Raw genomic sequence first — 14,397 nt, 5'->3', positions numbered from 1 at the left:
CAACTGGAGAGGAAAACAGTAATAAGTGGAAGTTTTGCTGGCAGTAAGCCCCTTGAAGCAAGAGAGCAAGAGCACAAGCATGCATCTGTTTCCCAGTTTCTGGAAAGTTATAGCTGTTTAGAAGTGTATTTTATATTAAAAATATTCTTCCTGATTATTCCCCAAAAGCAGCAAGCCCAAGGTTCTCATCCACTGGTCCTAGTAACTGTAGCGTTACACCCCTATCTTGTGGCACACAACACTTAAAAACCCACTTGAAGGCAGTTATTTCAGCTTTCCCTGCTCTCTGCCATGCTGTTTATCCCATATTTATTCCTCACGTTTGTCCACCGCATAAACCTTTTCCTATTATTTATGACAACTACAGACTCGAACAGCTCTAGCACATCAGGATGACAATTTATCAACTAGTGTAGTTAAAAAGACAGCACAGAAAATACAGCAATGATGCAGCCACGGGCAGTAAAAAAAACAAAGTGATGCTATGCCATATATATCCTCTGATTGAGAAAAAGGTAACTTGCATAAAAAAAAGTAAATGGGACTATAAATAGAAGGAAAAACTACAGAAAGAATGCAGTTATCAAGTTTCTTGTGTCTTGATCTGCAATTTCTGAAATATTCCACACAGTAACTTCTCATGAAAATTAGGAAGAGCCAATATCTGTAATTGTTGGCAAGAGCACAGTTCCTTTAGGGCCTGAAAGTGAGACTGAGCTTTAATTACTGGCTGCTGAGGTAAACACTTACTTCCACTCCCAGTGGCACTGATCTGCTGCCAGCAAACATGCACACAGGTAGTACCTGGCTAGGTGCAAGTGTCTGCAGCCTGTAATTACAGCCACATCTCGTTCCCCGGCCTGGGAGGAACCGAGCTGCTGCTGTTAATAATAGCAGTAATAAGCAGTAATAAAGTAATCAGCATAACTCAGCTCCTTTTTTTTTTTTTTTTTTTAATTTTGACTTATTATTTCTGTGATCTGTACTGATGCCTTTGAAGCCTCCTACAAATCAGTTTGAGAAACACTGTTGTACTATATTTTAAGTCTTTTTCTCAGTTCTGTCAATTTAGGTCTGGTTAGTACAGGCAGAATAAATGCAACAACCTTCTCATTCTCTGAAATACAAGTTTAGAAAATGGGTCTTTGAAATTACCTTACTAGGACTAAATGATTTCTTATCTGAATTTCAATCTTTAGTAGGTAATTCTGCTACTGTTTGTAAGTATATCAGGTTTTTTTATTCCAATAGGAGCACAGACAATATTTCTTTTTTATTTTTCAGCTGCAGCATTGAACATGCAGGTGTGGCCATGACAAAACACAAACAAACAAAACTGCAAACAAAAAAACACAGGTTGAAAGTAACCTATCAGTGTTTGGAACTGCCATGTTTGCCCAGTGACAAAGTAACAACAAACAGGAACCAATGATTCCAAATAAATTAATTGCATTTCTTCCCTTTACCTTTACTTATAATATCTCACCCTTTCATGAGGGGAACACTCTATTAGTCTAACTGAAACTTCAAAGGAGCAGCTCTGAAACACTGTTTAAAGAGTAACACTGTTCTTTACCCTTTAAAATTATCTTTACATGTCTGCCAGCAGGCAGATACTTAAGAGTAGGCATCTCTCAGATGAGAGTAATAGTTTCTTATTGATGCTAGAAGCAGAAGCAGCATTAGGTCACAGAGAGATCGCTCCCAGTAGTATACTGAAGAGCCTTGTCTTATTTCATTTTTAATCTCAGGATGTCAGACAAGCCAACTAGGAAAAGCTATTGATTCAGAAACACTGCAATTCCTGGCCAAGCAGTAGCCAAGAATAGATTCTGTTATATAAATGAAATTATTTTAAGCTCTGACTCAATGCTAACTCCTCACTACAGGTCAATGAGCAAGAAACACACCAAAGATCGGATGCATCATCTTTTTAGCATGCTCAGCTGTGAGTGACTGAGGTCCTTGCCTTACTCTTTAGTACATGCATACAAACATATTTTGTGCAAAATACACAAAATAATGTTACCATATTTTAGAATGCTATATTACAGAAATACCATAAGATACCAAAGGAGCTGAAGGGTGGAATCACACTGGTTGAATAGGATAAGATAATTTCATCATCTCCCCCTCTCTTTCACATTTGCCCATCAACACTTACAGACATTTTTATGCCAGATGTAAAATACATCCTTTCTCTTTTGTCTTGTACCCGGAAAGCAAATAAGATATGAGGGTCTCATTATTCATAAATAGATTACTTATAGAGGACGTAAAAAAAGTCATTACCTGCACATTGTTGAAATCTACTGTCATTACTTGGCAGGGTTCTGTCAGAGGTACGTAACCTCCAGGAACGCGACTGAGCTTCTCGGTGGTGTAAGGTTCGACAGTTTCCTCTGAACCAGCAGAAGCGTATGTTGGACTAAAGAACTGCACTGCATCTGACAGGCGCACACCAGCAACTTCTTGCGTTCTCACTCTGGGAGTAAAGGAAAAAAGGGAAGAAATTAAACTTCAAATAATTTGACCAAAAAAAACCAAAGGAAATTCTTCCCAGGCTGGTGAAGTATTTTTAAATGAACAGAGTGTAAGAATAGAAAAACTAAAAAAAAAAAAAATAATAAAACAATTCTGTGTGGGTTTTGTTATGTTCAGAGCAGCTCTAAAGCACAGAAAATGAACATTACCTTCAAGAATCAGACCTGAATGCTGTCACTAGAAACTGAGAAAAAACCCCAATATGTCCTTTGTCAAAGGCCACACACCCTGTGATAATAAGAACAAATAAAGCTTTTCTGCTACTGCTGCATTAGACAGATAATGAAGGTGTTTCTTTCAGCTGAACAGAACAGTCAGAACAAAGACAGAGATACACACAATAAGAAAATGCATTTTTGGAGTCTCTTTGAGATAAAACTTTCATTTTGCAGTACCTATATGTATTTATCAAGCACAATCTATGCAGAATAAGGCACTTCTCATACTTTGCATAGCTGCAAAGGAAGACTCAGCATTGATTTCTTGGTGGAAAAGGCTTTGACAACTCAGAATACGTTTATCCTCCCTTGTAAGACAGAAGATCGATTAGGTTTCTAGAAACAATCTTATACGAAAAGCTTGAAAAGAAGAAAGAACGCTGTAACTGCTTTAAAACAAGTACATACACAGTCCCTCTCTTAGGTTTGAGGTCTTAAGATATATTCTCATTTTCAAAGTACGAGTCAGGAAGTTACATGAGACGAGGCTTGCACAAGTTACAGTTTAGATTATTCTGGAAAAGTACATTTGTCCGTGAAGGACTTAGTGCTTCCCATTTAAGTGACAGCTATTGAGCAAATCTACATTCTTATAGTGAGATCTAGCACTCAGAAGTTCAAATGACAACTAGTTAAATATCTACTTCTAGAACCATTTTTAATTCTGAATCACTTTCTCAGGAACTTCCCCTCCCTGCAAAAGATCTCCCTACAATTAAGGATGACTAGACAGGCTGTCTGATAATATTCTCATCAGATACGGTTATCTCCTTGAAGCTCCCAATCGCAGGATTGAGTAAGTTGCCTTTTGTCATAACCTGGATTCTTAAACAAATATGTTTTGACCACAGCTAAAATAAAAAAAAAAAAAAAAAAAAAAAAATGAATCGGACTCCATCTTTGGAGCAGATTCCCTAGCAATAAAAGTATATGTGACATACAGAAAGCACAAAGTGGTTAGTATGTCACAATAAATACTAAAAAATACAGCAACATTATCAACAATTACAATCTTAACTGCTCAGTGAAGTAACTTAGATATTTTAACAACAAGGATGAGAATGTATTCTCCTTCATTTGAAACTGAATCCATGTATTATTTTAAAAGACATACTACAACTAAAACAGAACAGCTGCTGTACGAGGCCTATGTAGTGGAAGAGGTCAACAGATTATTTTATTATCATGAACCCTTCTGGCTTCAATACATAAGCACAGAAGCGGAGCCACTTTATTGCCTCTCTTTCAGGGGCCTAACTGACTAAAAATTAAACATTAAAAAAACCTGAAACCTGGGATTCTTACAGTGACTTAAATTAGTAAATTAACCCATATTCTGGCATATTTTATTCAAAATCACTAAGTGTAGATGCACTAATGTAGCAGACCTATGTTCTCCTAGAACATCGTTTTGCTATTACGTATGACTCTTGAAAAGTATCTAGTTCAAACTTGAAAAACAAATGTAGTATATTCTGGTATCTTAAAAGTTTTGCGGAAGTCTGAATTTATCCTTAGCAGAACTCAAGTCTCCTCACAAGTTTGTCAGTTCATCTGTTCTTCTGGGAGAAAACACATTTCACATGGATGTGAAACAACCGCTTCAGGGAGCAGTGACTTCAGGAGAAAATTAAAGCTAACCATAAAAAAAGAAGAAAAATTACCTAACACCACAGCAGACTTAGGCCCCATAGTCATTCTAGGGAACACAAGCAATGGGTACAAGCAGCACCAGCTATAGTAAAGAAACATTACAATTATCATTAAAACATCAAGTAATAAAGCTACAATAAGGGGAAAACCAGCACAAAACTTTCTGTAAAGTTGGCTTTAGTGCACCAAAAATAGAATTACAAGAAAACTGGTACAATTTCTCTAGAATTTCATTATATCCTAGGAAAAAAAACCCTAAAACCAATCAGAGCATAAGAAATGCAGCATAACCTAAAATTGCTAAAACAAAGGGACAGAATACAAAGCAGAAGATCAGATCAGAGAGATAAATGACTCTGATATTCAAGATTATCAAGAACTGGAGTGAAAGGGGATTCCCTCCCCCAGCAAGATGAATCAGTGACTGATGACAGATTAAACACAATTTTAAATGTACTTCAGAAAAAAGCCTCAGGTATTCATAGACTTCTGGGCTCTACATCTACTTATAACCACTGAAAAAAAATTAAATCATGAGGAAAAGCTCAAAGAAAAGTTGTATTAATTGTACAAGACACAAACTGTGCTAGATGATATAAAAATATGAGAAAAGCGATGCTTTCACACTCCTATTTCATTAGGCACCCTGCTCAGAAAAAAAAAAAAAACAACATCCAAATCCCAAAGTTTTGCTGTAGATCATGAAAACACTTACAGTAATGCGGAGACACGCACATCAGAATAATTCAAAGAGATGTGGATAGTTTAAACCTGAGAACAGGCAAGTATTTTACATAAAGCTTAACAGCACTTGTTAAAATAGACTTAAGACAGGTATTCTTACTGGAAGCAAAAAGAAATCTCAAACTATGAAGGCAGGAAATTTAAAAGTGATGTTTTTCTTCTTTCTATGTCATATAATTAATTTGTGTCAATCATTTCAGTCCTGCTAGCCACGTGACCTTAAGCTATACTATCAGAATGGATTGGTAATTCAACAATCCGCAGTTACAGTACATTAACTTTCATCCTGGTTAAATTTTGTAAGGAACAGTCAATACCATGTTTCAAGGCAAAAACCTATCTTCTAATTGACGAATAATTAACTTCTCCTTAAAAGAAAGTTCTTCTATGACCATCTACTATGGGAATGTCTGTCTCTTTCTGGCCATTGTCCAGGACTACTGCATTAGAAAAATCACTGGCTATTTTTCCCCCGGTACACTGAAGCTCCTGTAGAAGACCGTGTTTTCTTTAATCTGCAACAAGATTAATCCTAAACAAAGTACATCAAGTCCAAACCTCTCAGACAGAGACTGTCTCCATACAGTGATACTGTTCTTGATGATGCGAATAAAAATGAATGTGAAAGTAATTGATACACAGTCAGAACTGGTCTCAGCAAAGAAACCCTACTGTATGCTAGTTCAGAATTAGGCAAGGCACATATTCAAAAAGATAATGCTAGTGAGGTTATTAACACTTAGGATTTACAAAATCCTGTCCTCATCTCCTGAAAGGGTTAGATCCAGCAGTGAAGTATGGAGCAGATTATAAAGAGGGTAAAATGAGGATAAAGGCCAAGTGTTAATTCAAAAATCTCCAGTACAGAAATAGAGAAGTAATTTTACTATTAAGGAATTAAATTTTTTTAGTAGGTGTTAAAGGCATGTATTTCAGCATAACTGAAAATCCAGAGTTTCTGATGAAGTGATCCAGAAAGTCTGAACAAAGAAGGGATTAAAAAAAAAAAAAGGCGCCTGGAAAAGGGGGGGGAAGGTGAGCGCAGAAATCTGTTCAGTGAAACAGATAATCAGCCATTCAAAACATAAAGAGAACAATAAATGAAAAATCCTCAATAAAAACCACCAGTCTCTCTTCCGAAACAACAAATATGAGTTCAAACTGCGCTAGAGCTTAAACATACCTGTGGTGTCTACGTATCTCTTTGCATTCCACTGCCATCCCAAATATTGTAGCACTTGCAGGAATAACTCTGCCATAGTCTCCAGTACTGACATCTTGATTTTTAGGCTATGAAAACATGAAGAACAACACCACGCAATGAGACAGTGACCTATTTCTACCATTACTGCAAAGCCTAGGTTCCAGATTAATGAGCCGTTCAAGATGACAGTCATCAGTAAGTTCTTAGTGACTAGTAGAGTTTCTGGTCTTTGTCATTCCAGCTGACCATTAGCATTTCTTAAATACTGTGTTTCAATATATCCATGCTTCAGCTTTACTTTTCAGTCTACTACTTCCCCTGTGTAATTCTAAAAGTGTTTTTTTAATTCGTATTCTGTTAGAATATATTGAAACATTTGAGGACCTTCCTATTATGCATCATTCCTATATTTAACACTAGAGGTCATCAGTTTCAGTTCAATACAATACAAAAGCTTTCAGCCAGATAAGACTTTTCTTTTAAATTAGTTGGAATCGAGGCAACATCAAAATAAAAGAGAAGTCCTTCTATTTCATAAGACCTAACAGAGGTTAACCCATATAGGGCTCCTTGTCATATTACTTTGCTTAATGTATGCTAGCTAAAATGCAATATACATAAAGTAAAATCTGAGACCCAGTGGCATTGTTCAGTCTTCCAAAAAAGTTCAAAGTTAGCACAGAGAAATTAAGAGCATAAAGATATGGCATATTTACCAAATTATAATTTACTGTTCCCTAGTGTTATGATGAGAAATAATTCTACCATAATTCAGAATTTTCTGCTTAGACTGACATGACTTTCTGCTACTAGTTCATATCTCAAAATGACCAGGTTGTAGTCAAACTTGCAGGAAATCAGTGCCTTTAAAACACACACAAATCCCTTTGGTTTTACTTACGAAGAATGGAAAAAAAATGAACAGTGATAAAGAGCGAATCATCTGTGTATGATGGAAGCTTACATCAGAGCAACATGCATTCCAAGTACCTGTCTACTCAGAATGTGAGCTCACAGAAGTACAACGTATGCAGCTGCCTCACTGCCTTTCCCCAAAATCAAATTCATAGAACAAACCCAGATGACTCATTTTTAAAATATCAACAGGTATGAAATATTTACAAGACAGTTGCTCCTCATTCATGTATGTCTGTGAATGTGTGCACATGCATGCACACACACACACACACGCACAAATATATATCAAACAAAACAGGGATCCCATGTATAAATACGTACCCACATCACCTACCTTTGGTTGTAAAAGTAGATGTTCCCAAGCATGTATCAAGCTCTCCACAATTCCTTCTCCAAATAAACCGGCATCAACTGTTTCTGTGACAACCAAGGAAACTCTAGATAAGAAAAAGAACACCATGAAATATAATGTATAACACACATTCCTGTTAACAATTGTTCCTGTAAGGAAAAAAACCCACTGTACCAATGTGAGCTTGGAGCAAAACTTTTACCAGTGTTCTGAAGTTTCAATACAGACGGGCAATTTAATTCTTCCAACAAATAACATGTTTTGAATTCTTGTTAGAAGTTATTCAAGATGCAAATAAAAGAGAATAAATATCGAGCAAGAGTTTACCATAAAGCTTCTTGTTCAGCGTTTATAAATAAATTGTGTGGGAAGAATCTAGCCAAAACAGGAAGATGTTTAAGCCTGGGCACACAGCCAGTCATACTGCAGAATATGTATTTTGTCTGAATCTTGTGCAAGAGTATGCATCCATGCATGTGTGTTAAAAAGGAATTTAAAAAAAATATATATATATAATCAAAGCACAATAGAATTACTACGCAGACTAACGGATCCTAAAATCCCAAATCCTTTGGATTTAAACCAAAAAACATATGGCATGATAAGACATTTCCAGAACAGTAACAATTTATTCCTGACAGGTGACATCCAGTAACTCATCATATACACTAAGAGGAGACATATGATCAGCTCAGCTGACACAATTAGACAAGGCTTGACTGGCCATGCTAAACCACGGGAGCTTCATCATTTCAGATTATGAGCCTGTACCATCACCAGACACTTTATTAAATGTTAGTAATTAAAAGTAAAATGTATTATTTCCTTCCCACGTTTAATCTGCATCCCTAGTGGCAGTGAGCTGAAGTGATAAACCAGTCCTTCGCATGTACCAAAACAAATAAAAATCCCCTCAGGTTTCTACCTGCTAAAAATTTACAGATTCTCCTGAAGAACCCCTGCTGAAAGGGATAGTGAGCAAGGAGGAGCAGGGCAGCATAAAAAGCCTAGATCACATATACTGAAAGCTCTAATGCTGATCAAATTCTAACTTGCCAAGAGCAATTCCAAGCTACTGATTTGTCCCAGTAGCTCTTACTATGCTTCAGAAGACTTTACTTAGTATTGGAAAAATAAGCCACTTAATTTTCCAAAGCACGTGGATCTCTGCTATATAGACAGGGGGGCAGGTGTGTGTATACAAACAAAAAGCTCTATACAAACACAAAAACCTATTCTCACCAGACAAATTGCAACAACTTTCCACTGAAGTTTACTCCAATATCTAAAGCCACACTCCAAGCCCTATGGACCCCTCCCGTGGCAGGGTGCTGACATTCACAGCTGAAGTCAGCCCAGCCACCACCAGCCTTCCAGGTGCAAACAACCAGGAGCCCACGCACATCACGTGGCACCTTTTTGCCTCCAAACACAGTAGCATCCTTCTTAGGGGACAGAGGGGAGGGGAGGTTTTCCCCTCCCTCCCTGATCAGAAGAGGCAGACAATCTGCAACTTCCGATCTCTGACAAATACAGAGGTTGACGTGGAGTTGCAGGGGTGTGGTATGTCCCAGAAACAGCCTTCCTTTGCAGGCCCTATTACATACCTCCACCCTATTTATGGGCTGCAGAAGTGAGCCGCAAGTCGTTCAGCATGAAAGTGCGTTAAAATGACTTTTATGATGTAGTAATCCAATTTCTCTTTTCCTATTGCTTCAATGTAATTGCATTTACCTCAAAGCTCCCATCATCAAAGAATTAAACTCCTTCATTTATGACATTGCTGATCTACCATAGAAATCGGTATGATCTAAAGAACGTTCTCATTTCTGCACTGCTCTATAAAAACGTAAAACATACAGAGAACCTCCTCACATTATGGGTAATATCATAGGCAAAGTTATTTCCTGTTTAGGTAAGAGGGTATTTTCTTGAAATTAAGAGCAAATTAAAAATAGTATCACAACAGAGCGCAACAACGTACCTTTCAGGTATGTGCTTTGGAATTTCTATATCAAGTGACTTCAAATGCAGTAGTTTGATCTCTCTTTCCATGTTATTTGCTGCCACCACGTCACGGGCAAGTTCATACATGGTTTTTGATAATTCACAGGCATAGACAAAAGATGCTCCTGCCTTTTTTGCAAACATACTGAAAAACAAGAATCAGGGCTTTTCCTCTCCAGTTTAAATTATTTTAGGTAAAGCATGACAACGTACTGAGTTCCTTAAGTTCTATTTCTGCATCTGCTTCATATTTCTGAGAAAACAGTTCAAGTCTAAAAATCATGATTAAGTGAACTAGTATCTCTTGTGTGAACACTGATATTGCACAAATTGATATCCTCTTGATATGCTATCACAAGAAAAAACACAGGTAGCATAAGGATACTCCCTCAGCTATGCTAAATCCACTCTGTACTAGGCTCAATACTTAAAGACAGGACATGTGACATTACAACTCCAAAACCAACACAAGTAATTCAATTTATACAGCAGTTACTGGCACAAAAAGCATCTGCAACAAATAATAAATAAAAGGGTTCAAAAAATACTACTAGACACCAACCTCCAGACTCACTGACTTCTGAAAGCTTCATTTCCTTTCTTAACTTTTGTCTCAATAAAGACATGAAAGTAAATAATTTTTTTCACTAGCAACCAAATTTTGTTAGACAACAAATATGTTTCTATTAAGTTCATGTTAAATACGCACTTATGACACACCTCAAAATTCCTGTTCCTGTTCCAATATCAAGGACAGATTTGCACCCTGAGCGGACAGCGTTCTCAATTGCTTTTAGGTAAGTAAGGTTCCTCTTGGTATCGTTGAGCATGACGAAGTGCCAGCGTTCCACAAGCCAGTTTGCAACACGGTAAAAATTCTCCTTTGCATCAGCAAAGTCTGGGTTAAGCTTCACTGCTTTATGAAAATATCCAGCTGCTTCATCTCTAAAGCCCATTCTAATAGTAAAAATGACAAATAAATAGAAAGTATGCATTCAGCTGCCAAGTATCTGTAAATATCTGTGGGTCTATAAAGAGGTCTTACATTAATTAAAAGACAATGGAAATATTTTGCACTAGTTAGAAAGATCATCTTTAGAAACATTGATATTACCTTATGAAAAAGAATGATTTACAGCTCTACATCAAATCACTTTAAAATGCAAAAGCCGTCAAAAAATACCATTGTGTGCACCAGTCTTCATCCACTACATCCTCTGACAAACTAGAACAGGTTTTACAAGAACTTGCTGCAACAATATGACAGCAGCAACTCTGCAATCCAGTCTCACAGATTTTCAATTCAAGGGAATGCTACAAACCCCAAAACTGCTTTATCGTATTTAACTGGAACATGCTGTAAAACAACTAAATTTTGAGTTGCCAGCACTTGCTTTAAGTGGCAATTTTGAAACTAAATTGTGAACTTGAAGCAAGTTTTGATAATACCTACAGAATATTCTCAAATCAGACAGCACTGAAAAAAACTCAAATCTAGGAAATGCAAGAAACACATTTTAATACAATGCTGGAAGAGTCGTTCCTTAAAACAAATAAACAAAGGAATCACAAAAAGCAAACCTAATCCTAACCTAAATCTGAATCCATGACAGCAAAAAGCAACAGCAAAGCACCATGTTTTGCAGTGTTTGGGGAAAGCAGGAAAAGAATGCTTTACACTAATCAATAAAAGCATAAGCTCAAATCATTTAAGAACAGCCCTACGGAGTACAGTATACACGATCAGCTTCTTCACTTCAAAGGTCTGTTATATGTGTCCTCAAGAAGGACCACAATTAAAAGACAGTATTCAAAAGCAGTAGTTCTCAGGGATCTAACAGGAAAGAAAGGAAGAACTTCAAAAATTGTAGGTTAACCACAACAATAGTTAACACAGTGACTCTGAGCAATTTTGGTCTCTTTTTTGTTTTGTAATTCCTTAATAAATAGTTAGAAAATATTTGAAGGCAGTGCTTTTACTTTTAAAGATTTTACTTTAGTAAAAGTGCTTTTACTTTTTTTTCTTATTTTGCTGTGACTATCAACATTTATTTTAGCATTGGCTACTCTATTTTAAGTTAACAAACAGATCTGAAGTTCAACAGTACACACTATACAGCATTAAGCGTATGCTTGCATTTACTTCTTTTAAGCACATTTTATGTGCTCTGCTAAATTGGGCCTTGTTTATTAACATACAATACTAAGTGTAAACCTTACAAAAACTCAATATACATTACTACAAACCTGAAAAGATGTTCTCCCATACTGTTACATATCACTTCATCATTTGGATACAGTTCAAGTGCTTGTTCATAACAGTTAAACAGATCTTGAATCCGTGCCAGAGAATCGAGCTCTTCTGCCCATTTAAAGAGACTAAACTGAAATGTTTCCTAGAAAAAAAAATACATACCACTGAGTTGCTCGTAGTTACCAGAAGTACAGAAGTATGGAACTGAGCCCTGAAAACATCTAGAGGTATCCTGACATGCACCTGAACACTCTCATTTTCCTAAGCAGCAGCATACAATTGTTTGCTATCATCCCAAGTTGGCTCACTTGAAGCAGCAGAAATAAGCTCTCGGCTTATTTCACACACACAGAGTATCATCACCCAGCAGTGCATACTAAGAGCCTGTGTGTATATTAACGCATGCTATACTAAAAGCCAATACTTAACAAGGCCCTATTTTTATTAAACTTAGTTGACACACAGAGACTAAAAGAAAAGTGTATCAATTCCCTTCCCACAGGCATACAGAGGTTATTAAACAAGTTACTGGCTGTCTCAATTATTAGTTTTCTGCTTTTATTTTGAAGACTGAATAGGAAAATCAGTTACATACAACAAGTCACAAGCACAAAACATGTCACAAAGCCTCAAGAGGAATACAGTAAATAAAATTGTTTCAAGCAATTTAAAGAGCACTTACTTTGACACTAGTTTTTAACTCAGGAGCTAGATTTAGTACCAGAAGATAGTGAGCATATGCAGTTCCAAAATCCTGGCTCTCCAGGCAATGCTGAGCACTCTGCAAAGACCTGGAAACCAACTCCTGCCTGCCAGCTTCCTGACCACCTCTATGGTTACAATGAAATTTAGCGTTGGAGTTGGGCATTCTGAAGGATGTAAATACTCGCTCTTCCTTAAAAAAAAAAAAAAAAAAAAAAAAGTTATGTATACTGTAGGCCAGAAAGGTTGCACACAAAGCTGACAGATCAAACATTTTAATTTTCAGTGGCATTAGTAAAGACGTTCTCCCTCCCCCCAGATCCTAAGCATTCAAAAACACACTCATCTTTATGCCACCGATAACTCCATCAACTTTAAAATTAGTGTTCACCATTCAAAAGCCAAGCACGCATTATGTTAGACCAAGTCCTGGAAACAGGTTACACTTCCTTGCTTTTTAAAATTAGTTTTTGTAATAAACATTTTAGCACATCTCTGACCAAATACTTTTGCACACTGGAAGTTCACGCGCTCATACGTTTCATAATCAACCCCAAAATCTGCAGGTTAAAACTTTTCCACTTCAACAACAGTATCCTCGTAAAGCAAAGACTCTCAGAAAAAGAGCTAACGAGCTCACAGTTTATTTTACACAAGGCAACGTGACTATTTTTCCCCTTAAGAAAACATTAAGGAGTTACCAGAACCACTACACGCATTTTTATAACTACCTTGGTCACCACTTTAACTTTTAATGCTTACTTACAGAAGAGGGCCTAATACCGCCTTCAGGATCCTCAGGTGTATCCTTAAGCTGAATAAAGCGAACGTTACACGGAGAGGGACTGCAAGAAACACAGCACCATCACAACTAGGCTTTTTTTCGCTTTTTTTCTTAAAAAAATCACCAAACGCACGCCCGCCACGTCTCAAGAGAGCACCGGTAATTCACACAGGGGCACGCAAAACCAGGGAGGGCCGTGCAAACCCGCCTGCCGTACGGATTTGGGGGCCCGGCGGCAGAGAGGACGAGAGGGCCGGCTCCGACCGCGGGGAGCGCGGCGCCGCCGGAAAGCCTCGCAGGCCGCAGCGCCCCCAGTCACCGCCCCACTCGCGGGGCGAGCCCCGGGGCCGCTGCCCCGGCGCAGGGAAAGCAGCGGGGTAGGGCGGGGGAGGGCTTCCCCTGCGGCCGGGCGCTCCCGGGGCCATCACCTGCTCGGCACGGAACGGGACTCCCAGGCAGCCGACACGCACGCCGCAGGACGCCGCCATCTTAGCGCCGGGCAGAAGCCATCACGCATGCGCAGGGCCCGAGCGAGCCGCCGCTGATGCCTTCCCGCGCTGTCGGGCCCTGAGAGGGCGGCCCGCAGCCCCGCCGCCTCCCCTCCGGCCTCGGGGGTGCGCCGAGGCGGGGCCGGTGGGCGTCGGCTGCCCGGCCCGGAGCCCGCTGCCCTCGCCGAGGAATCGCTCCCTCAAGCTGCTCCCGGCAGGTCCGGGGCCCGCTCGCCTCGGCCCCAGGGGCGGGAGGTGCCCGTCTCCCTCACGGAGGGTTCAGCCACCGTAAGGCCTAACGCAGGACCGCGCACAGCAAGATTAAAAAAAATCATTTTGCTTATTTATTTCTGTTCAATTTGTGACAAGAGGTTCCTGCCCCCAGCTTTTTCCTATTTTAAGGTGTAGACACTCATTTATTTTATCTTTTATTTGCTTAAAGGAAAAGCTGAGATTTACATGTTTAAGAACCAAGAAAAAAACAGAATGCCAGAAACTAATATTGCAGAAAAGCTAATGCTTTGAAAGG

General features: G+C 38.6%; 1 protein-coding gene across 6 annotated transcripts in view; it reads right to left on the bottom strand.

Annotated features, from left to right (window-relative positions):
* Positions 1-14,397, bottom strand: part of PRMT9 (protein arginine methyltransferase 9) — a 25,105-nt gene extending 10,708 nt beyond the window's left edge. For 3 of the 6 annotated variants that reach the window (XM_087736711.1, XM_087736712.1, XM_087736710.1), the window contains exons 1-9: positions 13,809-14,394; positions 13,363-13,441; positions 12,577-12,789; positions 11,888-12,036; positions 10,361-10,597; positions 9,618-9,785; positions 7,616-7,718; positions 6,343-6,449; positions 2,293-2,485 (exon numbers count right to left, since the gene is read on the bottom strand). In XM_087736711.1, the coding sequence (XP_087592837.1) occupies positions 2,293-2,485; positions 6,343-6,449; positions 7,616-7,718; positions 9,618-9,785; positions 10,361-10,597; positions 11,888-12,036; positions 12,577-12,789; positions 13,363-13,441; positions 13,809-13,897 (1,338 nt within the window). In that variant the 5' untranslated portion in view covers positions 13,898-14,394. Of the gene's footprint in view, positions 1-2,292; positions 2,486-6,342; positions 6,450-7,615; positions 7,719-9,617; positions 9,786-10,360; positions 10,598-11,887; positions 12,037-12,576; positions 12,790-13,362; positions 13,442-13,808 lie in introns of all 6 variants that reach the window. The other 3 variants (XR_015699716.1, XM_087736709.1, XM_087736713.1) reach the window with 3 other exon arrangements.

Source organism: Nipponia nippon, unplaced genomic scaffold (assembly GCF_047370975.1).
Source record: "Nipponia nippon isolate SJK-2023a ecotype South Korea unplaced genomic scaffold, ASM4737097v1 scaffold_6, whole genome shotgun sequence".
NCBI classification, from domain to species: Eukaryota; Metazoa; Chordata; class Aves; order Pelecaniformes; family Threskiornithidae; genus Nipponia; species Nipponia nippon.
This window is presented reverse-complemented; position numbering and strand designations above follow the sequence as displayed.